This window comes from Ambystoma mexicanum, chromosome 6q (assembly GCF_040938575.1).
Source record: "Ambystoma mexicanum isolate Mex_15411 chromosome 6q, UKY_AmexF1_1, whole genome shotgun sequence".
Taxonomy (NCBI): domain Eukaryota; kingdom Metazoa; phylum Chordata; class Amphibia; order Caudata; family Ambystomatidae; genus Ambystoma; species Ambystoma mexicanum.
Window position 1 is genome coordinate 272,397,498 of NC_090937.1, and position 25,693 is coordinate 272,423,190.

The 25,693-nt window shown below is 51.9% G+C and overlaps 1 protein-coding gene across 7 annotated transcripts in view; it reads right to left on the bottom strand.

Annotated features, from left to right (window-relative positions):
- The window catches only part of FAM13A (family with sequence similarity 13 member A), a 2,868,510-nt gene that overhangs the window by 235,671 nt on the left and 2,607,146 nt on the right, over positions 1-25,693 (bottom strand). For 6 of the 7 annotated variants that reach the window (XM_069630746.1, XM_069630744.1, XM_069630743.1 and 3 more), the window contains one exon: positions 22,494-22,577. The exons of the other annotated variant lie outside the window; for it this stretch is intronic. In XM_069630746.1, the coding sequence (XP_069486847.1) occupies positions 22,494-22,577 (84 nt within the window). The remainder of the gene's footprint in view (positions 1-22,493; positions 22,578-25,693) is intronic. 7 annotated transcript variants of the gene reach the window in all.

Sequence of the window (25,693 nt, forward strand, 5' to 3'; positions counted from 1 at the left end):
TGTTGTACTAGGTGGCAAAGAGGTCCACAAGAGGATGACCCCACCTGTCGAAGATCCCCTGAAGGACCTGTTCGTTCAACTGCCACGCATAGTTGTCTACACCCAGCCTGCTGAGCCTGTCCGCCTCCAGGCTGGTGTCCCCCGGGAGGTGTATTGCTGACAGGTGCATGTCGTTTCCAGAGACCACTCCCAAATGTTGACTGCTAGAGTGCATAGGGGAGGAGACCTGGTGCCACCCTGCTTGTTGATGTAATACATGCTGGTGGAGCTGTCGGTCTGAATAAGGATCGCTGTGCTGCTGATGAACGGTTTTGAGAGCGAGCCAGTTGGCCATCAACTCGAGCCAGTTGATGTGTGCATGTCAGCCGCCTGCTCCTGACGGGAATGAACCTTGAAGACATTGTTGCTGCCCAAGGGAGCTTCCCAGCCCTATAGGGAAGAGTATGTGGTGATGGTGACCTGAGGCACTGGTTGACGGAAGGGCCTGCTTATGCGCAGGTTGCTGTGCCTGCTCCACTAGACTAGGTTCTGGTGGAGATGAGGTGGGATGCTGACCATCTCTGCCTGGGAACCCTTCTCCTGGCTCCAGGAGGCTGCAAAGTGTAGCTGCAAGCACCTCATTCTGAGCTCTGTATGCAGCACTGCAAAGAGATATGCCGCCATGATGCCCAGGAGGTGTTTGTGCCACCACGATGAGGTCACTTCTCTGCTGAGAAAATGCCCCGTGGTCATCTTGATGGTTGTGATCTTGTCCACTGAGGAGAAAATACACTCAGAGATTTATAATTTCCTGGGCCTCATCTGGAATTCAAATTACTCACCGTAGTGAATAATGTACTAGTCCTTAGTCCCTTTCCTCCATACTGCATGGGCGTCCCTGACGGGACGGGAGACAGAACCTTTTTCACCAGAAAAAAACCTTCTACCCCTTTAAATTAAGAGGCGCACAGGGATGCGGCCCTGGGAGCATGTGCTGCCCTGACTCCGCCCTCTGGCGCCACACCTCATCCGCCATTGAAGCATCGACAATAGATTTAATATTGCCTAATGACAACAGTATTATTAGGGGGGCGGATGGTGGGACGTAAGGAGGAAAGCGGACTACATTAGTCACTACGGTGAGTAACTTATAATTACTCTTACGTCCCGTTCCCTTTCCTCCACACTGCATGGGTGATTACAACTGAATGTAGCCCCAGGGTGGAGAGGAGACCCTCCTTAAGCAAATAGGTTCCTGGGAACCACCTGTCCGAAAGCCTCATCCGATCTCGAGCCGGCATCCAAACAGTAATGCTTGCAGAAAGGCGAGGGAGTGGCCCAAGTGGCCGCCCTGCTTAAAACTTGCCAAGGGACATGGCGCTGGAATGCGATGGACGTTGCCTTGGCCCTGACTGCGTGGGTGTGCATGTTCACCGGAAGTGGCTTGTGCCTGGCACTTGTATGCTTCTTTGATGTCCGAGACCATCCAGCGGGATATGGAGGCCTTGGAGACCTGATAGCCTGGTCTATTTCCTCGTTTAAAGGAAAGCAGATGGCACCTTATGCAGAAATGCTGGGTGTATCTGCAGGACTACTTTGTCCTTGTGAAACGTAGTATATGGTTCTGAGGTGACCAGCACCTGGATTTTGCTGACTCTGCCAGCCGAGGTGAGGCCGACTAGTAAGGCCGTCTTAATGGTGACCCGCCTGATGTCCGTGGATGCTATTGGCTCAAACGGTTTGTGCGCCAGGGCGCCCAAGACTATATTCAGGTCCCACACAGGGTGTGGCCTCTTGATGGGCGGGTAGAGCCTTGCGAGCTACCGTTAAATGTTTCTTGACAATTGGATTGGAGAAGAAGACCCCCTCCTCCAAATTCCTGTAAGCCCTGATGCCTGCAAGATAAGTGCAGCAGCTGTCCACCTGCGCGCCCGAGTGGGCGAGGTGCGCCAAGAAGGAGAGCACGTCATCTAGAGTGCATGCCAGGGTCCATTTCCATGGAGCCTGTCCAGTGGCAGAACCTGGTCCATTTACTTTTGTACTGGGCCTTGGTAGTCTTGCTCCTTGAACCCTGTATGATTTCCAGATTAGCCTGTGAGAGGCTGAGGTGCCTTAGCCTTACCTGCTCAGGAACACACTGTGAGGGCTAGTGTCTGTGGCGCGGGTTGGATGACCCTGCCCCACTGCTGCGTCAGAAGATGTGCTGGGCTCGTCGGAAGGTGAATCAGAAGCATTTCCGAGAGGCTGAGCAACTCCGAGAACCATAGCCTGGCCGGCCACCAGGGAGTTATTAGAATGATATTGAGCTGACGAGACTCCTTGATCTTGCAAATCACTTTGTGAATCAGCGGAGTGGGCGGGAAGGCGTACGCTGTCATGCCGTTCCACTGCATCGAAATGCGTCACCCAGGGAGTCAGGGCCCTGTCCCTGCCAGGAGGCGAACTGAGGGCACTTCTTGTGGTGCGAGGTGGCAAAAAGATCCACCTGGGGAGACCCCATCTGTTGAAGAGCTCCTGAAAAACGAAGTCTTTTAGCTGCCACTCGTAATTTACCGCTCCCAACCTGGTGAGCCTGTCCGCCTCCAGGTTGGATTCCCCCGGAAGGTGGACTGCCGTGAGCTAGATGTCCTTTTCCAGGGCCCATTTCCACATGCTGATTGCCAGTCTGCACAGCAGAGGGGATCTGGTGCCTCCCTGCTTGTTGACATAGTACATGCTGGTCGAGTTGTCCATCTGGATTAGGACAACCGTGCCCCTGAAAAATGGAAGGAATGCTCTGAGTGCTAGCCAGATGGCGTTCAGCTCCAACCAATTGATGTGGTAGTCCTGCTCCTGTCGGGTCCAGGTGCCATGGACCGAGAGATCGTCCAGGGTGGCTCCCCAGCCCTCGAGCGAGGAGTCCGTGGTGATGGTGACCTGTGGGGTGGGAGGCTGGAAGGGCTTGCCCGTCCGTAGGTTACAATCCCTGGACCACCATGTGAGGTCCGGGTGGAGAGATGGAGGAACATTGATCATCTCAGATTCAGAGCCCCGCTCCTGGTTCCATGAAGCCGCGAAGTGCAGCTGAATCCTCCTCATCCTCACTCTTGTGTGTGGGACGGCTAACATGACTGCCGCCAAGAGACCCAGGAGATACTGGTACCACCAGGCCAGGTCACCTCTGCTGAGGAAGTGAGTTGTGGCCCTCCTGATGGCCGCGATCTTGTCCTCCGACGGAAACACCTTCTCGGAGCATGTGTCCCAGATTGTTAAGGAGAATTCTCATTCTATGGCTAATTTCACTTACCTATAGAGTGCCCCAGCAGCTTTGCTGGATTTGAAGGATTTGTTTTTTTCTCCTGCTAAGAGTGTGACTCTTTTTCCCACCCTTAGGCATATTTGCTATGTGTGTTCTAGGCTATTTTTTGTGTTTAATGTCTGTGGGGTTTATCTCACCCTCAAAGGAACCATCTTTATACACATGAGTTACACAGCACCCTCAGTGCAGTGACACAGTGGTGTCATAGTGACCCCCAAACATAGATTCCATACCCTGGGACTGACTACCGTCTCCCAGGGCATGTAAAGTCCCCATTGACTTTACTAGTCAATTTTTATGAACTAAACCAGTACAACCCATCTTACTATGTAGGTACTGGGAAGGGTTAATAGTTTTTCCCTGGTGTTCATTTTCGAGAGGGTACCGTACAGTCCCTCTCTCAAAAGTTTCTACCAAAAATATTCGACCGCGAATATTACCCTATGGGATTTTCCCATTGTTCGAGGCCACCACTTTTACTGACAGCCTCTAACATACCGCCAGTTTATTTTATTATTAACTTTACTCCGGGAGGTTTTATTTGCCAGAAATTAATATAAATTCTTTCTCGTGTCTTTCTCTAAACTCCTAACCCAGGTCGGGGATCCTTTGTTCGTTCTTTTGGCGGGCTTCTGCCAAGAAGCCCTCCTTTCGGCGCCACTGAGTCTGGGGTGGATCCATTGTGTGGGAGGGGGGAATAGGACCCCTGGACAGGGTTGCCTCAGCAACCCATGTCGCACTCTGCCCTGATAGGCTGGAGGGTCTCCCGCCAAGATGACCACTCCACTGTGTGAGTGACAGCGAGGCTGTATGAATGGGGATCTTTTTGCATAAAAGCAGGGTCCTGAGGACTGGAAGAGCAAGACGTTGCCACTGGAACTAAGAAGCCGAAGAGGAGAGAAGCCAAAGACATCTGCAACTACTGAACACCGGTGAAGCCCTGCTGCAGCGTCACACCACTTTTCTCCACACGACGAGAGAAGATCTTCATCTGCAAGAGTCTTCTTCCCTTGAGCTGGTGGGGCCAACCAGTTTGCCAATCGTCTTCCTGGACCTGCCCTGGTCGAATCGCCAGTACCCTGTACTCGGAGACCAGATAGCCAGGCACCCGTCCACCCGGATCGCGATTTAAAGGAGTGTACCTTTCATTCGTTGGGCAGCACTGCGGCTGGTTTCATCCCTGGGTAGTGCAGTAACTCGAACCTTCCTCCACGACGAGAGCCTCTCTTCCTCTGCTGGATCCCCCGAACGGCAGTAACTACCAGGAACAACCGCCACCGCAGGAGCCTCTTTTTCAGTTTAAGGTACTTTGTTCCGCCAGGCCGCCCTTTTCGCGTGGTAGTGCTAAAGGTGTTTTAAATCCTTTACCAACCTGTTGGGTTGGCTGCCCCTATCCTTTAACATTGTCTTTCACCTTCTGCATCCACCTTTTCGAATCGTTAACCAAAGACTTGACTGCAGCTACAAGAACATTTTGCTCCTGGGCCCTTGCCCTGTACCACTGACTCTTGCACAGGCCTATTGACTCTGGCTGAATTTGTTAGAACTGCTGTCTCTAGATTTCTTCTCAACTAGAACTGTGTTGAGGCACCTAATTCTTATAACCACCTTTTCCTTCCCACTTTTAAAACTTGCGAAGTGCCATTTTGCTTGGTTTTCATTTAAGTATTATACATGCTAAAGTACTGCCTTGCCTAAACTTGTTCACAAACTTATGGGAAGTGTTGCTAGGGTGTGTAAGAAGATATTCCTGTATAACTTGTGCTTTCCCTCCCTCGTGAGAAATTGCTAGAGTGCCATTTGTGTTTGAACAAAACGGCACAGTGAAAACCAGTTTTCACTCTTGCTCAAACGTGTCTACAACTTAACTAGGCAGTTGTGTATACTTTTCTTGACTTATTTTAACTTGCTTTGTTAACTGTGATTAATGTGTTTAAGTAGAAGTGTGTACAATAAATGACATTGCATTACTTACCGTAAAAGCATTTCTGATGGTTGTATCTGCTTAGATTCACATGCTGTGCATAGGTCCGACATCCAGTGGTCACTGCAGAGTATTGCATTTTGTTTTTCGTAGTCGAAAAGGGGACGTCGACAAGGCGTGTCTGTAACACTTTCCCTATAGTGAAGTGCGTTGTACCCATAATCCCTCTCGCGTCGAGGACCCTCTGTTTGTATTTTTCTACCCTGAGGGAGCCTTCTAGACGTGAGTGAGTACAGAAAAGAGAGAGATATAGAAAAGGATGTCTATGTTCCTTCCATCCGAGCGGGGAGGAAGGGTGGGCGCATGTGAATCTAAGCAGATACAACCATCAGAAATGCTTTTATGTTAAGTAATGCATTGTCTTCTGATGTTTGTTAATCTGCTTAGAATCACATGCTGTGCATAGACTAGCGAGCAGTACCCGGAGTTGGAGGTGGGTTGTGAGAAGGAACAGTAGAGAAAAGATGTCTTAATACTGCTTGTCCCACCTGGGAATCAGATCTGGAATGGGCATCTAGACAGTATTGTTTTGTAAAGGTGTGTACAAAACTCCAGGTTGCCGCTTTGCAGATGGACTCAAGGGGAACATTTGCAATGAATGCTATGGATGCCCCAGTGCCTCGAGTAGAGTGTGCTCTTGGCTTGAAGGGTAGTTCTCTCTTAGCAAGTGTGTAACAGAGAGTGATGCATTGAACAATCCATCTAGATATAGTGGACTTTGAGACTGCAACTCCTTCTCTTCCTGCTGCCACCGAGACAAAGAACTGGTTAGTCTTTCTCAGTGGTCTGGTTCTTTCCATGTAGAACATGACAGCTCTGCATACATCTAGTGTATGCAGACTTTTTTCTCCCAAGTTGGAAGCGTTTTGAAAGAACGTTGGTAGTTCTATTGACTGGTTTACATGAAATTTAGAGATGAATTTTGGTGCAAACCTTGGGTGTGTGCGTAGAACCACCTTATCCTTGTGAACTGTTACGAAGGGGTCTAGAACAGAAAGAGCCTGTAGTTCACTTACTCTCCTAATGGAGGTGATAGCTATTAGGAAAGCAGTCTTAAGAGTGAGGTCCTTAAGAGTTGCCTTGTGCATGGGTTCAAAGGGAGGGCCCATGAGTCTAGAAAGTACCACATTTAAGTCCCATCCGGGAGCTGGGTTGGCTATCGGAGGGTGTATTCTCTTTACCCCCTCCATGAAGGCTTTGATAACTGGTATCTTGCACCACGACACTTTAAGTTGGGAAGTGGTGTATGCAGAAAGTGCCGCTAGGTGGACTTTAATGGAATTGAACACTTGACCTGAGTCAAGTACAGAACAATGTTCGTGGAGAGCAATCCACCGGGTTGATGCTCTTACCTCTACACCAGATGACAAATCTTTTCCACTTGCTAGAATAGCAGTGGCGAGTATTAGGTTTTCTGGCTTCCCTGAGGATGTCCATACATCTCTGCGGGAGTTGTAGATGTCCAAATTCTATGATCTCAGAAGCCAGGCTGCTAAGTTCATGGTCTGAGGGCATGGATGCAGTGTCCTGCCCTTGTCCTGTGACAGCATGTTGTACGGGCAGGGAAGTCTCACTGGGGGAGATAGGGACATCTCCATCAAGTGAGCGAACCATGGCTGCCGGGCCCACATTGGGGCCACTAGTATCATGGTAACCTGTTCCTGGTGCATCTTGTGCACTATCTTGTTGAGAAGGGGAGTCGGGGGAAAAGCGCAAACAAATTTCCCTGACCATGGAATCGATAGACCGTTCCCCTTGGACTGGTTCTGGGGGTACCTCTTGGCATTGAGAGTTTTCCAGAGTTGCGAACAGGTCTATTTCTGGGAAACCCCACTGTGTGAAGACGTCAAAGACGATGTCTTCTTGTAACCGCCATTCGTACTCTACGGGCAGGGGAAGTCTCTGCTGAGTTTGTCTGCTAGCAGATTGAGTTCCCCTGGTACATGTTGTGATAGTAGGAACATGTTGTGTTTGAGAGCCCACTTCCAGATGTTCTGGGACAGCTTGGACAGTCCTGGAGAGTGAGTGCCCCCTTGCTTGTTGAGGTAGTACATGGCTGTGGTGCTGTCTGTGAGGACCATCACTGTCTTTCCTTGTAGGTGTTCCTGAAAGGCTTTCCGTGCTTTGAACACCTCTAATAGTTCCAGCAGGTTTATATGCTTGGATGCTAAGCTCGGAGTCCACGCCGCGTGAGCAGTCTGATGGGATAGGTGAGCCCCCCATCCTGTAAGGGATGCGTCTGTGGTTAGAGTGGCTTCCACTGCGGGTGTGGCAAAATTTTCCCTAATAACAGGTTTTCTTTTGTCCACCACCGTAGCGAGAGAACCAAGGCCTGCGAGACCACCACTAGATCGTCCCATTGTCCGCTGGCCTTACACCACTGGCTGTTGAGCCACTCTTGCATTGGGCGCATGCGCAGGCGCGCGTGAGGTACCAAATAACTACATGACGCCATCATCCCTAGCAAGCGCATTGCTTTGTGTACCGTCACCTCTCGACCTGCCACATAATGGGGGATCTGAAACAGCATGTTTTGGACCCTCTCATTGGAGGGGAAGACGAGGCCATCCTTTGTTCGAATTAGAGCCCCTAGGAATTGTTTGATTTGGCTGGGGTCTAAGCTGGACTTCTTTTCGTTGATGGAGAAGCCCAGTTGGAACAAAAGGTCTACAGTCTTTTGGGTATTGGAAAAGCATGTTTCGTAAGAATCCCCTGTTATGAGCCAGTCGTTGAGGTAAGGGTATACCGGGATAGATAACCTGCGCAGGTGGGCCGCTGCCACTGCCAGTACTTTCGTGAATACCCTTGGTGCAGATGCTATCCCGAAGAGTAGTACTCTGAACTGGTAGTGTTTGTTCTCTATCTTGAACCTGAGGTATTTTCTGTGTGCTGGCAACATTAAAATATGAAAGTATGCATCTTTCATGTCTAGTGTTGTCATGTAATCCCCTTGTGATAACAGTGGGATTACTTCCTGCAAGGTCACCATACGAAACTTTTGGGGTTTGACAAACTTGTTCGCTGGGCACAGATCTAATACAGGGCGCATGGTTAAGTCCTTTTTGGGTACAAGGAAGTACACTGAATAAATACCTTCTGTTACCTGAGATAGGGGGACAGCCTCTATAGCTTCTTTTTTCAGTAGCTCTTCTACTTCTTGAAGAAGACTGGTGAGGTGTTCCGGTGTCATGCGTCGGTTCCGTGGGGGTCTGTACTTCGGGGAACCGTTGAATTCGATGCAGTATCAGTGGGCTATGGTGGATAATACCCAGCGGTCTGACGATATTCCCTCCCATGCTGAAAGGAACGATGTTAGCCGGCCCCCGACCGGTGATGCATGGGAGGGGACCCGAATCTTCGGGTCATTTGTTGTTATTGGGCGTGGAACCTTTGGGGCTGGAGCCGCGACCTCTTCCTCTGCCACGGCGTTGGCCTCTTTGACTGAACTGGGTGTTGTTACCCTGGTTAGAGGGCCAGTTGGTAGCAGAGTAAAATTGCTGTTGGTTTTGCTGCTGGCGTTGGCCACGAAAGGAGCGTCTATTGCCATAGCCGCGTCTGTTAGGGGGCCTAGAAATTTGGTCAAGAGTCTTGATGGTATCAAACTCTTTCTTCGCATGTTCTAGGGCCTCATCAACTGCTTTCCCAAACAGATGTGTTTGTTCTATGGGCTTATTTATCAGGGAAGCCTGTGTTTCCGGCTTAAATCACGAATTGCGCAGCCAGACATGGCGTTTGAGAAGTATTCCCTGAACCAGGGAACGGCCAGCCGTCTCTGCGGCATCTAAGGAGTTCTTTACGATGCCCTGGTTTACAAGAGTTCCCTCTGAGATTGTAGCTAATAGGCGTGAACACAGGGGTACTGGTGCGTCCTTTGCTTCGCTGCGCAGCTTGCTCCACTGTGCATCTGCGTAGCTAGCTAGTAGGGAATTGTTATTTGCAATCCTAGTTGAAAAGGCGGTGGACGTCGTGATTCTCTTCCCCAGTGCATAGAGCTTTTTGCCCTCTTTGTCAGGTGGTGCCTCACTAGTGGATAGTGGTACCCCTGCTCTTTTCCTTGTATTAGTAACTACGAGGGAGTCTGGAATAGAATGGCCTCTGATGTACAAAGGGTCAGAGGACGAAGGGCTGAAGAGCTTTTCTATCCGAGGGTTGACCCCTCTGACTAAGGCAGGATTGGAAAGGGAAGGAGTTATTCTTCTCTTTATAGAAGCCAGGAGCGGAATAGACTGATTAACAGGGGCTTTTTCTTTAATAACTTTCTCTACAAAGTGTATGTCAGGAAGAGTCTCCCCTGTGTCTATTTCAAAATGCGCTGCTGCCTTGCGCAATAGTGCATTAAGTGAAGGTTGGTCATCTATGGGAGAGGTGTTTCCAATAGGTGAATCCTTGGGAGGAGAAGGGTGAAAGACATCAGGGTCTGAGTGCACTGATGGGGATTGCCAAGGCTGCACTGATGGGGATTGCCAGGGCTGCGAGGTAGCTGTATCTTCTTCGAAAGCTCCTGCACTAGTGTAAGGATCTTCTTCAAACCCCTCTTCCTCATGTTCTTCCTCTCCACCCAAACATTCCTCATCTTCCTGGAGGTATTGCTCCTCTTCAGTGAGGTCATATACGTCTGTAGAAGGGGGAAAAAGCCTAGGAATCTTGACCCTAGGGTCATCCTGGGGCCATTCTCTTGGTCTTTTGGGTGTGGGTGGGTATTGGTTTCCCAAAAACCTTTCCATTTTCTCCATACAAGAATGGAGTCTTTCAAGGGTCTCATGGTGGACCCCTGAATAGTCTAGAGGGGGGAAATCAGTGTTTTCACCTTCAAAACGCTTAGAACGCTCCCACAACATCGACGAAAGGTTTCCGTCGCCCTCTGAAAAGCCCTCCGGTAGTTCAGAAGTGCCCTTAGATGAAGCGGGCAGTTCCTGGCTACTCTTGTGCTTTTTCGGCGTTTCCATAGCTTTTTGTGCAGTATTCGACGTTTGTTTCGTCGTCCGCTTACGTTTGTCTTCGGAAACAATTCTCGCCAGGCTCTCGACAACGAGTTTGTCAGTAGAGGACTCTGGTGTCGACGTTGCCTGCGTTACGCGTTGTTCCTCGACGGCCGCTCTATGGAGCATTACGTCGGATGATTTTGGGGTAGCGCCCGTGTTTGATGAAAGCCCAATCGCTGGTCGCGGCTGCGTTTGCGGGTGGGGCTTGAGACCCTTACGGTCTGAGGTAGACGCCGGAGTGCCCTGCGTCCCCTTCGGCGCTGATGGATCCTTCGTCTTCGACGAAGAAGAGCCGTGGATTATGTGCTTAGGCCTATGGGGTCTGTGTGCGTCCTTGTCGCCGGGGTGTTCATCCCCATAAGCAGGGCGTGAGCCGAGCCCATCGGGGCCGGGGACGGACGTCGAGGAGCGCGAGCGCTCCTTCTGGGGGTTAATGACTTCCGTAACGGACGTTGAGTTATCACCCTCCTCGTCACTTTCTGTAACAGCGGCGGCGGGTGAGGAAACTGACTTTGACATAGCGTAGTCCGCCCACCTCTTAACTTTGCGTTCTTTAAGAGTTCTTGGTTTCAAGAGCTTACAGGCCGCGCAGCTGTCTTCCTTATGATCGAGGGGCAAGCAACGATTACAGAGCTTGTGTTTGTCCTTCCAAGTGTATTTGCCCCTACAGCGTGGGCAAAACTTAAAAGGTGTCCTCTCCATAGCTGAGGCAATAATAACTGGTGATAACAACCCCAAGGGAAAGATAGGGGAGAAAGAAAGACATTCACAAAGAGAAGATAAAAGTTCGAACCCCCACTCTCCCTACTGTATGTTGGCCGGCGAGGCCAGGCCACGTGTTCGGCAGCGCCGAAGGATCTCCTCCGTCTCTTCCCCTCCGTCGAAAACTTGCTCGGCGGAGAAACAGCTTCACAGCTAACGTCGAGGGGAGGGATCTTTAACAATATAATAAGTATAATGAAGGACCGAGGTCCGTAGTAAGTATTAGCAATGTCTCTCTAGGAGCTCCGCGTAAGGCGACCAGAAGCTGGGCGGAAAAGAACAATCTGAGGGACCTCGACGCGTGAGGGATTATGGGTACAACGCACGTCACTATAGGGATAGTGTTACAGACACACCTTGTCGACGTCCCCTTTTCGACTACGAAAAACAAAATGCAATACTCCGCAGTGACCACTGGATGTCGGACCTATGCACAGCATGTGATTCTAAGCAGATTAACAAACATCAGAAATATATATTCTTTTTAATACAAAGCTTTGGTCAGTGTTTCCTCTTGCCATAGTATTGTAGTCCTACTGTGTAAACCCTGAATACTGCTCATCTCCCTCTTGAGATAAGTCTGACTGCTTAGCCACAGCTACCAACTAAATCTTTGTGGTACAGACTGATACCAAAGGGGATTTATTGCTCACACCTGTAGTCTTAATCTTCGGTAGTGCTCCCTAAGGGAACTGCACAGGATTCTGCCTAACACAGATGAGGCTCAAGAATGTCATCGTCTGCGTGTGCTGCAGCTGCGACTTCTTGAGATTGAGCGAAAAGCCCAGATCGTGCAGTGTGTTCATAAGGACATGGGAAGTGTGGTGAACCGCTTCTGGAGATGGAGCCCTGACAGGGCAGTCGTTGAGGTATGGGTAGATGTGGAGGCCCTGCACTCTGAGGAGAGCAGCCACAGTATTCATGAGTCTGGTAAAGACCCTGGGGGCCGAGTTGAGGCCAAAAGGAAGGACCTTGTATTGGAAATGGTAGCCCATGATCCTGAACCGTATGAAAGAACGATGGGGCTGCCAAATCGTGACATGTAGGTACGCGTTCTTCAGATCCAGGGAGCACATCCAGTCTAACTTGGACAATGTTTCCGCTGTAAAAGCTGACGTAACCATATTGAATTTTTGTAGAGGTAACGAGAGGTTGAGGGTGGAAAGATCCAGCACAACTCAGGCCTGCCTGATTCTTTTTCTGAATGGCAAAAATCCTGGAGTAAAAGCCCAAGCCTCGCTGGGACTTCCTCCATGGGCTGGCTCTCTACGAGCGAGCGGATCTCCGCCAGGAGAGTTGCTGTCCCAACTTGAGGGGGAGGAGAGGCTGGGATGGCTAGGCGGTACCCCGTGGATACTATGGAGAGGACCCTGGGTCCGCGAAATTCTGGCACCAGAAATGTGCATGGAGAGCAAGCCTGCCCCTCACTGGAGACACGTGGGCCCGAATGGGCGTGGCATGCCTTCGTTCCCTGAGAGGCTGTTGCGGAGGAGGGGGACTGGAAAAAGCTGTTACTCACCACCCTTTTTGTTGCTTGCGCCGATTTGGAATCGGCAAGCGGTCCGGCTGCTCGGACCTCTGTTCCTGGAAGCTGTGGAACCCTCTGTACATACGCCCCTTGTCGGAGCCCTGCTGTGACTGGGTGTACGATTTGGGCGTGGTCTTTGTCAAGATGGATAAGGACTTGGCCGTTTGTGAGCTGTTTTTCTTTTTGTCCAGCTCCTCGTCTGTTGTGGAGTGGAAGAGGTCACCCCCTTCGAACGGAAGATCTAAGATGCGTTCCTGGATGTCCGGGTTCAATTTCATTGCACGGAGCCAGGCTGTCCTTCTCATGTCTGTGGCGATACAAATGGCACGGGCAGAGGTGTCAATATGGGCTACGGGGGACTTCATCAAGTCCTGCGCCATCAGCCTGGCCTCAGGGAGCCGCGCCTTGAAACATGATTGGCTATGCGTAGTGTGTTCTGGGAGGAAGTCTGCAAATTCCCGCCATAACCTCTGGTTGGCAGCAGCCAGCATGGCATCGGTGTTGGCCTGATGAAGATGCAAGGATGCTTTGGAATACAGCTTCTTCCCGTAAGCCTCCAAGATCATTTCCTCCTTGCCTAGCAGTGTCGCAGAGGAGGAAGCCGAGTACGACTGAGGCTTGGAGTATAGTGATGCTGCAGCGATCTGAGGATGGGCCGACAGCAAGAGTGTATCCCCCTCCATCTGCCTGTACTTGGCGTCCAGGCGTCGACTGACCGGCTGGACAGAGTGGGGCTTGAGCCAACCCTTTTTGGCCAGGGAGACTACATCGGTCTGCAGTGGAATTCCCGTTTTGGCAGAGGGGCGCAGCGTGAGGACTAAGGACCTCCTCTGCCGGTTGCTCGACCTCGGGTTGAGGCAGGCACAGGTACTCCGCCAGCCCTGCCAGACGTTTGTGGAAGGCCTTGGCTGACGAGGGCGTGTCAGGGTCCTCCTCCTCATCTGTGTCCTGAGGGTCCTGCGTCGGTGGGGAAGTAGCTGGAGCCGCCGGGTGGGGTACCAGGACCGAAGGCGGTGGAGAAGGCTGGTACGGACCCACCTGAGGAATCGGCTGGGGGGCCAGAGGCAGAGGCTGCGCCGGGGCCGCCGGCGGAGGAGCCTGAGGTGCTGGAAGCACTGGAGGGAGCACGTCCATGATGACATCCCTGAGGATAACCCCCATTCGAGGGGACTTCAAAGGCCACAGGAACCTCTCAAAGAACCTGCCTTCACAGGCCAGAGGAGCGGTAGGGGACCTAGACGAGGTAGCGGGAGGCTGCTGGAGCCGCTTCATACCCTGCCCATAAGGACGCAGCGGGATCCTGCCTTGCGCAAATGAAGGATAGGCTGTAGGCCACGTACTTGGTTGAGGCCAGTCCCACCTTGACACTTCTTCCTTGCGGAACTCTTAGAATGGCACTGGATGGGTGCTGATGTCTGGCACGGCAGCCATTTTGTCAAGCTGCATGCCACGTGCCTACGTCGTGTTGCTCGGCTCGCTGGGCCCAGCCTCCTCCAAGACTCTTGCGTGTGGATCGCAATACCTACCGTGCTCCTCTGGCCTAGACCCGGTAGATGTGAAACCCTCGGCCCGGAAGAGCTGCGTTTAGGCGGCCCCTAGGATGTATTGCAGGTACTAGGGCGTGGCCCCTCTGGCATAATGCCGGTACAAGGGCGGAGCCCCTCGGGTGAAGACCCGGTACAAGAACCTTCCGGTCCCTCAACACTGTCACCGGGAGGATCCCTCGGCCTGTAGCTGAAGCAGCCTCGGTGCACGTGCTGGTACGAGGACCTGAGCGGTCCTTTCTGCGCGGGCGAGTCCTTGGGAGTCTCCCTTGCGGGGTGCGATGGAAAATAGAGGCCCTACCTTGGGCTTGGATCGATGTTTCACTAAGTCCTTGAGGTCCTCTGGAGGCGACTTCTGGAAGAGCTCCCTCCACCTGACTAGTCTGTTCTTCAGAGACCTCGATGGCAGGGCGTTGCACGCTGTACAAGCTTGCCAACCGTGGTCTGGGCCAAGGCAACGTAGGCAGAGGGCGTGGGGGTCTGAAGTTGGGAAGAGCCTGTTGCAGGACGGACACCTGCTGAACCCTGTGGAAGTCGACATGCGCCGGGGAGGAGAATGACGCTTGAGGACTGAGTACCTGTATGATAAAAGACAAAAAAGACATAAGAAGTATCCACGTGTGGAATTACATGGCCGAAGCCAAACCCAGGAGTGCTGGTGAATTCGGCCTGTTCCCGTCAACGCGGCAAAGGGGACTAAGGTGTGATGGCGGAGTCAGGGCAGCGCATGCTCCCAGGGCCGCACCCCCACGCGCCTCTAAATTTAAAGGGGAAGTCGTTTTTTCTGGTAAAAAAGGTTCCGTCTACCGTCCCTTGGAAGGGACGCCCATGCAGTATGGAGGAAAAGGGACAGGACGTAAGTATATGGTAGACTCTGCATGGGCTCCAGCTGTGACTGGTGAGATTGGTGGAAAATCCCAGCTCATGTAGTGTATTCATGAGGGCGTAGGTGGGGTGGTGGACTGCCATGACTAGCCAGTTGTCTAGGTATGGGTAGACGTAGTGACCCTGGGCCCTGAGCAGGGCTGCCACCGCGTTCATCAGTCTTGTAAAGACCCTGGGGCCAAATTGAGGCCAAAGGGTAGAACCTTGCATTGGAAATGAAAACCCATGACCCTGACCCTGACCCTCAGAAAGGACCATGGGTCCATGAACCTTGTCTGCCAGCGTTAAGAGTGAAGGGCAAACCTGCCCCCCACCGGAGACTTGTGGATCCGGATGGCTGTGTCATGCCTTTTTGCCCTCTTAGGCTGGTGCCGAGGAGGGGGACTGGAAAAAGCCCTTTTGAGCTGCCTTGTGCTGCTTGCGCATGTGCTAGCTCGGGGGTCTTTCCGGTTGTCTGGACCATCTCTTCTGGAAGCCCCTGATACCACCGCAAGACCGACCTTTGTCTGCGCGCTGGTGTGTCTGGCTATATGCCTTGGGGTGGTCTTAGTGAGGATCGAAAAGGATTTGGCAGTCTGCAAACTAATCCTCTTCTTATCAAGTTCCTTGTTCAAAAGGAAGGTCCAGTATACGTTCCTGGACATCAGGGTTGAACTTCGTCACCCGCAGCCAGGCCATCCTTCTCATGTCGGTAGCAATACATATGGCAAGCCGAGAGGTGTCAATGTGAGCCACCGTGGACTCCATTATGTCCTGCGCTACTATTTTGGCTACAGCCAGCCCAGCCTTGAAGCGCGCCTGGCTCTGCACAGGGAGCACAGGAAGAAAATCGGCGAGCTCTCGCCAGATCCTTTGAGTGACAGCAGCCAGCATGGCGTCAGCATTGGACTGGCGCAGATGTAGAGAAGCGTTGGAATAGATTTTCTATCCATATTCTTCCAAGATCTTCTCCTCCTTGCCCAGGAGCGCAGAGGCTGATGTAGCTGATGACTGTGGCTTGGAATAGAGCGAAGCCGCAGCAATCACCAGGGAGTGTGGCGGGGGTGCGCTGACAGCAAGAGGGGGTGGCTCTCCGTTTGCCTAAACTTGGTGTCGAGGTGCCTATTGGTAGGCTGTGCAGAGTGTGGTTTGGGTCATCCTTTTTTGGCAAGCGCCACCACGTCCTTTTGAATTGCAAACCTGTTCTAGCCGTGCGGCGTAGGGTGCAGACTTCTGCCAGTACCCCCGCCTCTGGTTGTTCGACCTCAGGCTGAGGGAGCCCCAAACACTCAGCCAAGCCTGCAAGCCGTTCATGAAGGGCCTTGGTCCAAGAGGGTGTGTCAGGATCCTCCTCCTCATCCGTGTCCACCAATGTGTCCTGTTGGTCCGGTGCAGCTGGAGGACATTTGGTAGTAGGGAGCTGTGGTGTACTGATAAGCGCTGGAGGCTGCTGCAGCAGCAGATACAGGGCTGCTGTGACTGTCAGAGGCATGAGAGCCGGTGTCATGGGGACTGGCGCAGGCAGCTGGGCTGCATTGGACCCGGAGGAGCTAAACCCAAGGGCGGGGTGGCTGTGGGTGCTAGCGGCTGTACCAGAGGGAGAATGTCCCTGATAACATCCTTGGGGATGATGCCCAGCTGCAGAGACCTCATGAGAATCAGGAATTTCTCAAAAAACCTGTCTTCACAGGTCCAAGGAGGGCTTGGTAGAGCGGGTATGGGCAGAGCGGGCAGGGTGCGGGGCCCTGAGGTTGCTGAGACCTGGGCGCACCCTGTCTTGCTGTATGTGGCGAGGTGTATCTGGCCTGCAACGCTGATGGATATGCCGTAGGCCATGTGCCAGGCAATGACCATTCCCACCTGGAAACTCGTTCCCCTACCTGTTCTCAAAGGGGATACTGTCGGGCAGATTGGCCGCCTTTTTGTCTGGTTGCATGACACTTGCCTGTGTAGTCGCGCTTGCCGCGCTGGGCCGGCTTCCTCCAAGACGCGTAGCAGTGGAGGTTGAGGCCTACCCTGCACCTCAGGACAGGGTCTGGTACGCGGAGTGCCCTCGGCTGTGGGGCCGGTAGTGCAGAGTACAGGCGCGCCCTCAGACATCTGTCCGGTATTAGGGCATAGCCCCTCGGGTTCAGACACGGTAATAGAACCTTGCGGTCCCTCAGCGTAGTCACCAGTAGGATCTCGTGACCCCCTCGGCCTGGTGATCGCTAGCTGAAGCAGCCTCGGTACTAGCGCTTGTACTAGGACCTGATAGGTCCCTCCCACTTGTGCGCTTCCTGGGGAAGGAGTCGCCTTTGCGGGGTGCAGATGAAAACAGTGTCCCTACCTTGGGCCTGATCTTGTGCTTGACAACCTCCTTTAGGTCCTCTGGAGGCAACTTCCCAAAGAGCTCCCTCAACCTGTTCAGAGAGCATGGTGTGAGCGCGTTGCACACGGTACAGCCCTCCCAGCCGTGGTCGGGGCCAAGGCAGCGAAGGACAGAGCGTGGGGGTCGGACGTAGGGAAGAGACCCTTGCAGGCTGGACACCTGCTGAAGCCCGCAGACGTCGACATGTGCTGGGGAGGAGCGTGGCACCAGAGAACAGAGGTACCTGATTGAATATGAGAAAAAAGAAGACAAATGTACTTCTCCGGGGAAGAGAGCGTGTCATTACTAGGCTGGAGGCCAAGCCCAGGAGCGCTGGTAAAATCGGTCCGTTCCCGTCGACGTGGAAAAGAGGACTGGGGAGTGGCACCGGTGGGCGGAGTCAGGGGAGCGCATGCTTCCAGGCACCGCGCGCATCTAAATTTAAAGGGGAAGATGATTTTTCTGGTGAAAAGGGTTCGGTCTCCCGTCCCTAGCGAGGGACACCCATACAGTATGGAGGAAAGGGGACAGGAGGTAGGAGTGAACTTGAGAACCCGCTTGAGGTCCAAGGAATGTTGGGACCACTCTGCCTCTGACTGTGGGTTCGGGAAGAACACCGGCAGGCAGATCGCTTGATTCAGATTGAACAGAGACCACCCTGGTAAGAAGAAAGGGTGAGTGCGCAAGATGACCTTGCTATTGTGACATGTGATGAAGGGCTTGCACGAAGACAACGCCTGCAGCTCACTAACCCTGCATGCACAGGTGAGAGCCCCCAATAAAACCGTCTTCAGTGTCACCAAGCGGATGTCCACTGAGGCCATCGGTCCAAAAGGCTTGCGTTGCAAAGCTGCAAGAACCACATTGAGGTCCCAGACCGTGTGCGGCCTGTGCACCGGAGGAAACAGCCTAGACAACCCCTTAAGGTGTGCCTTTACCACCGGGTTGGCTGCCGAAAACACATGCTCAAGGAAATTCGTGTAAGCCCTGTTGGCCGCCAAGTATGTGCAGAAAGTATCCACCTGAACTCCAGAGCGAGGCAGGGGTGCTGAAAAAAGACAGAACGCCACCCAGAGGACAGGAGTCAGGGTCCAGACCCTCGTCGCAAGCCCAATGGCAGAACCTAGTCCATTTACTTTCATACTGGGGCGAGTGGAGGGCCTCCTGGACTGCTGAATGATGTCCCAGTTGTCATCTGAAAATTGTGCATGCTGAAGCCTTAGCTGATGAGGAGCCAGGCCGCCAGGGCCAGTTTGGCTGGGTCTGGATGCTTCACTGCTACTCCCTGCTGCGTCAGGAAGACCCTGTTGGGGATTGGAAGATGGACAGGACCCTGGGAGCGCAACTGCAGCAGATCCGAAAACCAGTGTCTCGAAGGCCAGTGGGAGGCAACCAGGATGAGGCTGCAGTTTACGGAAGCCCAGAACTTGCATAGGGTCCACTGGAGCAAAGGGGTGGGCGGGAATGTGTAACGTGGCCTCTAACCATTCTATCTGGTCCCTTGTGTGGTGTCTGGCCCTAGATTGCGCTGGTGTGCTGCTCATCTGGGTTTAGGTTATATATAAGAAGAGGCTTGCCCTAAATCCTACAGGCAATAAACCGTTTCATCAGATTTCTGTCACATAAAAAAACACAACTCTCTGTGGGCCTTACAAAAATGAACCACAGTGTGTGCTAAAGGCAGTACAGGTGAAACACTTTCCTGTTAGACCTCCTTCAAATAAGGGACTAATATCAATGCCAATAGGTAAAACGAGTGGAATAGCACCACTTGTTAGAGAAAACACTTCGCAATTACCTCCCTGCACAGCTTCATGTGTGGTATTTAGAAGCAGGGTTCCTAAACTCTTAACGTTTTTAAACTTACATTTTTGAAAGGGCAATTCAGGGAAAAAGAATAAAGAAAAGTATTTCACCTGTCCGGCCTTTAGCACACACCGTGGTTCATTTTTCTAAGGCCCAAAGAGAGTTGTGTTTTTTATGTGACAGAAATCTGAAGGATTTAGGGCAAGCCTCTTCTTATCCATCCCCTTACCCTAGATAAGCGGCACACCAGCGCAATCTAGTGCTAGACACCACACGAGGGACCAGTTAGAATGGTTGGAGGGCAAGTAGCTTCAAGTTACACATAGGGTAAATCAAATAAGATAAAGAAATAGAACCACAGACCTGTCGCTGCATGTGTGAAAAAGTTTGGGTATACCTCCAGGTGCAAGACCCACCAACAGTCCCCTAATGCGTTTTTAGGAACGTGTAACACCTAAGGCCGTGCCAGCAGATCTTGAACGCACCTCCAAGTGACGCCCGACCTGCCCATGAGGTAAACTGGGGGCACTTGCATTTAGTTGAGAGGCAAACAGGTCCAGGACTGCGAACCCCAAATGCTGGAACAGGGGCAACAAGGAGTCGTCGTGCAACTCCTACTCGTAGGTGTCAAACCCCAAGCGACTCAGCTGATCCGCTTCTGCATTGCTATCTCCCGGCAGGTGGACTGCAGAAATTCAAATCCTCTCTGCGAGGGCCCATTCCCAGGTCGAAACAGCCTCCCTGCAGAAGAGGTGGGGGTAGCACAGAGGGAGGGTGGTGCAACCCTGCTTGTTCAGGTAAAACGTTGTAGTAGAATTGTCCGTCTTGACCAGAACCCACTTGTCTCTAATTAGGGGTAAAAAAAGCCTTGAGGGCCAGGCCTACTGCCCTGACCTCGAGCAGATTAATATGTAGAAGGGCTTCCGTCCTGGACCATGCACCATACATCGTATAGCCATCCACAGTAGCCCCCCAGCCCGAAAGAGAGGAGTCCCATTGTCACCACCAGAGTAGGCTCCCTCAGAACCGGAGGGGGGACTGGCACCGGGAGAGCCTGAGGAACAGGAGGGGTTCCCAGGGTAGGGGGCCGAGGCGGCGACACCCCGGGAAGAACCTCCTTCACAATATCCTTCAGGGGCCTCTTCATTTGAGGGGAATGCATGACTCGAAGAAGCAGTCCTCACTAGCCGCTGGATCCCTACGAGCCCTGCCCTCCGAGGCGCTGGGCCTCCGCTCAGGGTCAAAGCGCTGAGACGCCTGGTGCGTGTAGCTGTAGGGTTGTGATGGGTAAACTTACCCCTGCAGGGACCAAAACCCTGCACTGCAGAATCCACTGCCGCTTCCAGAAGGAAGGGGGCTGGAATCGTCCGGCAAAGCCCACACAATGGGAGAAAGCACTGGCGGGACCTGAGCTGGATCCAAGATGGCCGCCTGCCTGGTAGGCTGCGTCACGTGCCGCTCCGCCATTTTGAAGCCTTGCGCCAAGCCCTGAGCCAAGAGAGGCCTTGGACACAAGAGGGTGCAGCTTGGGTCTTGCGCCTGAAGCAGAGACGTCAACCTCAAAGAGCCCTCTGGTAGGTGCTGAGCCCTCACCTGAATGGCCGGTAGTCTGGAAGTCCTCGGCACCTTTGCCGGTAGCCGTGCTGGATCTAGCTGAGGAACGCATCTTGGAGGTGGCACTCAACGATCCCTTACCCCCTGGGATAGAAGAAGAGGACAAGCCTGATCGTCCATCCGAGGACAACCTGGTAGGGCCTCTGGCCCCTCAGCTTGGGAGCCAGTAGTCTGTGAGGCCTCAGGTCTGTCTCTGGACTGCCCGGAAAAACTCCCGGCACCTCAGCTTGGAGCCGGTAGCCTTAGAGGCCTCGGGCCTGCCAGAACCTCAATGCGAGGAACCCCGATCCGTAGGAACCCCAGAGCAGTCTGTGCCCTGTGGAGCCGTGCTGAACAGAGGTCCTACCTTGTCTTGACGAGAGGTCCCGGAGACAAAGTCCTTAAGGTGGGGACAGGGACAAGTGTGGAAGATATCCCTCCACCGCGACAAACTATTCTTCAATGCCCTCTGACCAAGGGCGCTGCAGGCCGCACATTGGTCCCAGCGGTGGTTGGGCCCCAAGCACTCAAGACAGAGTGCATGGGGGTCCAAGGCTGGGAACAAACCGTCGCAAGAGGCAGACCTCTTGAATCCTACTGCGGCCGACATCCGTCGGGGAGGTGATGCACCGAAGGGAAGTGAAATAATAATTGAAAAAACAAACGGGGAGCAAGCGGAAAGCTAAAAAAAGGTCTCCGAGCTGGCTGGCAGGTCCAACACCGTCCACGCGGAAAAGGGGACTGAGGTGAGCTCGATGGAGCGTTTCCACGCCAAAGGCCGGGCCGCGTCCCCACGTGCTATACTAAAGGTGAAACTCATTTTCTCGCTGCCAAAAGTTCCGGTACTGTCCCCATGTTAGGGGACGCCCACAAGGATGGAGGCAAGGGGACGGGACGTACAAGTACAGCCGATGGCAATGCAACCTAGAACTGTTTCTTTGATAATTTCTTAGATATACTAGAGCAGTGAAACATGGGTAGGGGCAGTGATTACCCCAAGTAGTGAGAATCTAGAAAGGATATATCTACAGGATCCCCCATGAGCTGAGTGCAGTGAGGCCACTGAAGTGTAGTAGTTTGGGTACTGAGAAGACTATGTGTTGTGGGCAGCTGATAATTACAAAGTCAACCTAAACACTCTTGTCACTTGTGAGACTACATGGCATTTAGTGAAGTGTTATAATATCACTCAAAGAACCTTGTAAGAGATTGAATCAATATGTTTTACTTATAATTGAAGATTACCAAAATACTTTTTTTCCAATGATCACAACACTTGCTGCCTTCCCTTCAGATTTATTTAATCTGGTCAGAACAGGCTGTAAAATGTGTACGGTGCATAGTACAGGTATAATGCATAGGATTGGAAGCAAAACACAAATGAATGCACTGTAGGAAGTGTTTTGTGATGGCACATCCAACATAGCTTACAATCATGTTGCAAAGCTTCATTACAAAATGTTAATCTTGCTGAAAGAAATGCTACACACTTTGCAGATTTGGCAAGAGCATGACAACAGCAAGAAATGCCCAAAAGCAAAGAAGGATATGCACAAACGTTTGCTTTTGCAAAGTGAAATGTTTAAGAGAATAAAGCAAAGAGTAATTTAGGCCAATATGTGACCAAAGGGGATTTAAGATGAGGATTTGATTCAAGATAGCTATGCTGAAAAGCAGCTATTGATTTTCAGGTGTCACTGCAAATAATCAACACGCTACGTAGAGAAATTTGTCTACTTAATTTGTTGGGGGGAGGGGTAGACAGGCAGATTTAGCAGTTAGTTAGCAGCTGGAGAGCTTCACCTTTATGTCCTTGAAGAAGGAAGCTGTTTCACCCTCGATTATTGGCTGCAGCAAAGGGCTTCTCCGCTTGCTGGAGGGGGAACCCTGTGACAGGTGTTAACAAGTATTGTTATATAAACATTGCACCTTTTCGCCCTGATCCACCAGCGTTCATCTCAGTGACAATTGCTGGACGTTTCTTGCATTAAATACAAATTTGGAAACTCCAAGAAAAGATAATGACCAGTCCACTACTGAAATGGACATGGCTGCCAGTGCGCAGGGCAGTGGAAGCATAACACAAATTGCAAATCTAATTTATTTTATCAATGCATAAAAGAGCTGACAATATACAGCATGCTCCTACCAGAGCGCCCTTCTGTCTCTTCCAAAACTAGAAGATAATGCTTATCTTGAATAACATATTTGTGGAAAAAGACTATATGTCAAATATTACATACCTGTAATCTTCTTTCTGATGCGTGTATCTGCTTAGATTCAAATATTTTGCAAAGGCCAACATCAACAGGGCTCGTCTGTAATACTATCCATAGTGTGGCGTTCAATTTACCCATGGTCCTTCACGCATCGAAGTCCCCAGATTATGGTTACTGACGTCAGGTTTCATGAAATGTGTATTGGAGTATATTAAAAAAAATGATAAGTTACTCACCGTAGTGACTAACGTACTCTTAGTCCCCTTTCCTCCAAACTGCATGGGGGCGTCCCTTCCAAGGGACGGGAGATGGAACTTTTTTCACCCGAAAAAAACCTTCTTTAAATTTAGAGGCACGCGGGGGTGCGGCCATGGGAGCGCGCGCTGCCCTGCCTCCGCCCTCCGGCGCCACACCTCAGTCCCCATAGACACGTCAACAATAGAGTTAACATTGCCTAATGACACCAGTTTTATTAGGGGGGAGGTTGGTGGGACGTATGGAGGAAAGGGGACTAAGAGTACATTAGTCGCTATGGTGAGTAACTTATAGTTACTCTTACGGTCTGTCCCCTTTCCTCCATACTGCATGGGCGATTACAACTGAGTGTAGCCCCAGGATGTAGAGGAGGCCCCCCTTAAGCAAATAGGTTTCTAAGAACCGCCTGTCCGAAAACCGCATCCAGGGTCGGAATGGGACAAGAAAGAGCCTGGTCACCCAAAAAAAGTGGCCCACCCCTTGCCTAAGAAAAGTGGCCCACCACTTGCCTCATGACCCTTGACCTCTGATGACATCACCAGAAGTGATGTCATTTGACCCCACCCCAAAGTGATATCCCGGGAAGTGATGAAACACGACCTTTCACCCCTTGACAAAACAGGAAGTGGCATCAAATAGCATTGTTCCTAAGTACACTAAATTACCGTGAATCCAAGCAGATGTCCAAGGCCAATTGATAATATGTTATTGTATAGCACTTACGCTTAAGTTCTTTTTTATAGAACAATTATGCATACAATATCACCCAACCTGTGTTGGTACTCATTTATCGACCTAAGAAGGATGAAAGGCTTTTTGAAAAACATATATATATTTTTTTCAATTTTATTTTCTTCCAAACCGGCCCAGGCATGGCCAGAAAAGGGCCCCCACTCCTCCGGGACGATTTTGGGCCGGCCACGGGCCGGAAGGCCAAACCAGCCCTGGCCGCATCTGCTCTAGAACTGGCATCCAAACAGTAGTGCTTGAGGAAAGCCGAAGGAGTGGCCCATGAGGCTGTCCTGCTTATGACTTGCCTGGGGACATGCCGCTGGAAAGCGATGGCTGTTGCCTTGGCTCTGACCGCGTGGGCGTGCATGTTGGCTGGCAGTGGCTTGTGAGGTCCCTCGTAGGTTTCTTTGATGGCCTAGACCATCCAAAGGTCTATGGAGGCCTTGGAGGCCCGATACCCTGATTTTGATCCTCAGAAGGTGACAAAAAAGAGCGTCCGACTTGTGGAAGCCCTTGGTCCTGTCCAGGTAGAATTTCAGGGCACACCTGACATTAAGGCAGTACAGAACTCTCTGTGCCTAGTCTTTGTGCTCAGCAGAACCCGTGGGCAACATGATTTCTTCGTTCAGATGGAATGCAGATGGCACCTTCGGTGGAATGCTGGGTGCATCCGTAGGACTACCTTGACCTTGTGAAATGTAGTGTATGGCTCTGAGGCGACCACCGCCTGGATTTCGCTGATTCTGCAAGCCGAGGTGCGGCCGACTAACAAGGCCGTCTTAATGGTGACCAGCCTGATGTCCGCAGACGCCATAGGTTCGAATGGTTTGTACGCCAGGGCACCCAAGACTATGTTGAGGTCCCACACAAGGTGCGGCCTATTGATGGGCGGGTAGAGCCTGGCCAGACCCGTCAAATGAATCTTGACAATTGGGTTGGAAGAGGAAAAACTCTCCTCCTCTTGAGTTTCTGTATACCTCGATGGCTGCGAGTTAAGTGCGGCAGGTTTCCACCTGCACTCCTGAGTGGGCGAGGTGTGCCGAGAAGGAGAGCACGTGGTCCAGAGTACATGCCAGGGGGTCGATTTCCTTGGAGGCTGCCCAGTGGCAGAATCTGGTCCATTTACTCTTATACTGGGCCCTGGTAGCCTTGCTCCTTGCACCATGTATGATTTCCAGATTAGCCTGGGAGAGGCTGAGGTGCCTTAGCGTCACCTGCTCAGGAACCTGTGAGGGCTAGCTTCTGTGGCGTGGGGTGGATGACCCTGACCCCCTGCTGTGCCAGAAGATGTGCTGTGCCCATGGGGAGGTGAATCGCAGGCATCTCAGAGAGGCTGAGCAGCTCCGAGAACCATGGCCTAGCTGGCCACCATGGAGCTATTAGAATGATGTTGAGCTGGCGAGACTCCTTGATCTTGAAAATCACTCTGTGAATCAGCCGCGTGGGCGGGAAGGCTTAAGCTGTCATGCCGTTCCACTGAATCCGAAATGCATTGCCCACGGAGGCGGGGACTGTCCCTGCTAGGAGGCGAACTGAGGGCACTACTTGTTGTGCCAGGTGGCAAAGAGATCCACCTAAAGGCAACCACATCTGCTGAAGATCTCCTGAGTAATGAGGTTGTTTAACTGCCACTCATAGTTGTCCACTCCCAACCAGCTGAGCCTGGCTGCCTCCAGGTTGGCTTCCCCCAGAAGGTGGACTGCTGTGAGGTAGATGTTTTCCAGGGCACACCCCCACATGCTGATTGCCAGTCTGCACAGTGGAGGGGATATGGTGCCTTCCTGCTTGTTGACATAG